Source organism: Eimeria mitis, genomic scaffold, assembly GCF_000499745.2.
Source record: "Eimeria mitis Houghton genomic scaffold, Emh_scaff7253, whole genome shotgun sequence".
Classification (NCBI taxonomy): Eukaryota; Apicomplexa; class Conoidasida; order Eucoccidiorida; family Eimeriidae; genus Eimeria; species Eimeria mitis.
The window spans coordinates 1-1,032 of NW_013575297.1; the positions used below are offsets into that span (position 1 = coordinate 1).

The 1,032-nt window shown below is 61.6% G+C and overlaps 1 protein-coding gene across 1 annotated transcript in view; it reads left to right on the forward strand.

The window, feature by feature from the left end:
* Window positions 1-38: 38 nt before the first annotated feature.
* EMH_0090840 (uncharacterized protein) overlaps window positions 39-1,032 on the forward strand; it is a gene marked incomplete at both ends in the record, with an annotated part of 2,002 nt that continues 1,008 nt past the window's right edge. The window contains one exon of the mRNA XM_013501644.1: window positions 39-1,014. Coding sequence (XP_013357098.1) covers window positions 39-1,014 — 976 coding nt within the window. The remainder of the gene's footprint in view (window positions 1,015-1,032) is intronic.

Here is a 1,032-nt window from a genome sequence, read left to right on the forward strand (position 1 = left end):
AAAGACGCAGACATGGAGAGGCAGTAGAAGATCTACTCATGGGGTGCATCGTCTCTACTGCACAGGGGGGCGTAAGAGATGTAGCAGAAGAGGACCTGGATGAGGACTTGGTAATAGCTCTTCCCCATGGTCTGGGGTGTCTGTACACCCGAACGCGGCGGCGGAGGGACGAGGGCCTTCCCCTCGATTTGTTGGCCCTCTCTGTGCTGCTTGCCACTGGAGTGCTCTGCGGCTTGGGCTCTGTCTCGGAGCTGTCTCTTCTTGGGCGTCTCCTCGTGCGGCTGCAGGAGTGGGCTGCTGCGCTGCGCTTCCTGACAGAGACACTTCCGCAGCTGCGTAGCGGGAACAACGGCGGCGCACCAGCTGCAAGTGAGCCGTTGCCGAGTGTCTCCATCGGGGCGCTGCAGCTGCTGCTGACGGAAGCGAGGCCTTGCCCCCGCATCCGCGTCCCCTGCAGCTTAGCAGCTGAGAGGCTGCTGCTGAAAGGGCAGCAACTGCAGCAGCAGATGATCGTCGCGCTGGTCCAGGCAGAGCGGGACGCAGCTGAGCAGCTGAAGCAGCACGAAGCGTTGCATCAGGCACGGAAGCACCGCGAGCAGATTCTCCTGCTGCAGCCGCAGCAACAGCTTCACCTGGGAGATGCTGTTGGGCAGGACCATCGATTCAGGGAAGAGCTGCAGCAGGCGGAGGCAGGTGTGGCAGCGGCAGAGGCAGCGCATGCAGCAGCCGAAGCAGCAGTTGCAAGGAGCAACCAGCAACTGCTTGATCTGGAGCAGCAGCTGCACAGCAGCGGCATAGGCGGGCTCCAGTATGAGCCTTTGTTCCACGAGCTCGTTGCTGCGTGTGCCTGGCAGCGGGAGGCCGAGGCCCTTGCAGCTTGTATTGAAATGGAGTCTGATGCATCACGCCAGCAACAGCAGCAAGCTGGACTAGTGAGCAACCAGAAGCCGCTGCCCCCAGCCTATCGCAATACTGCTCACTTGTGGCGGATGGTCCAGGTGTACGAACCGTTGCGTCACAAGTGCAACGCCC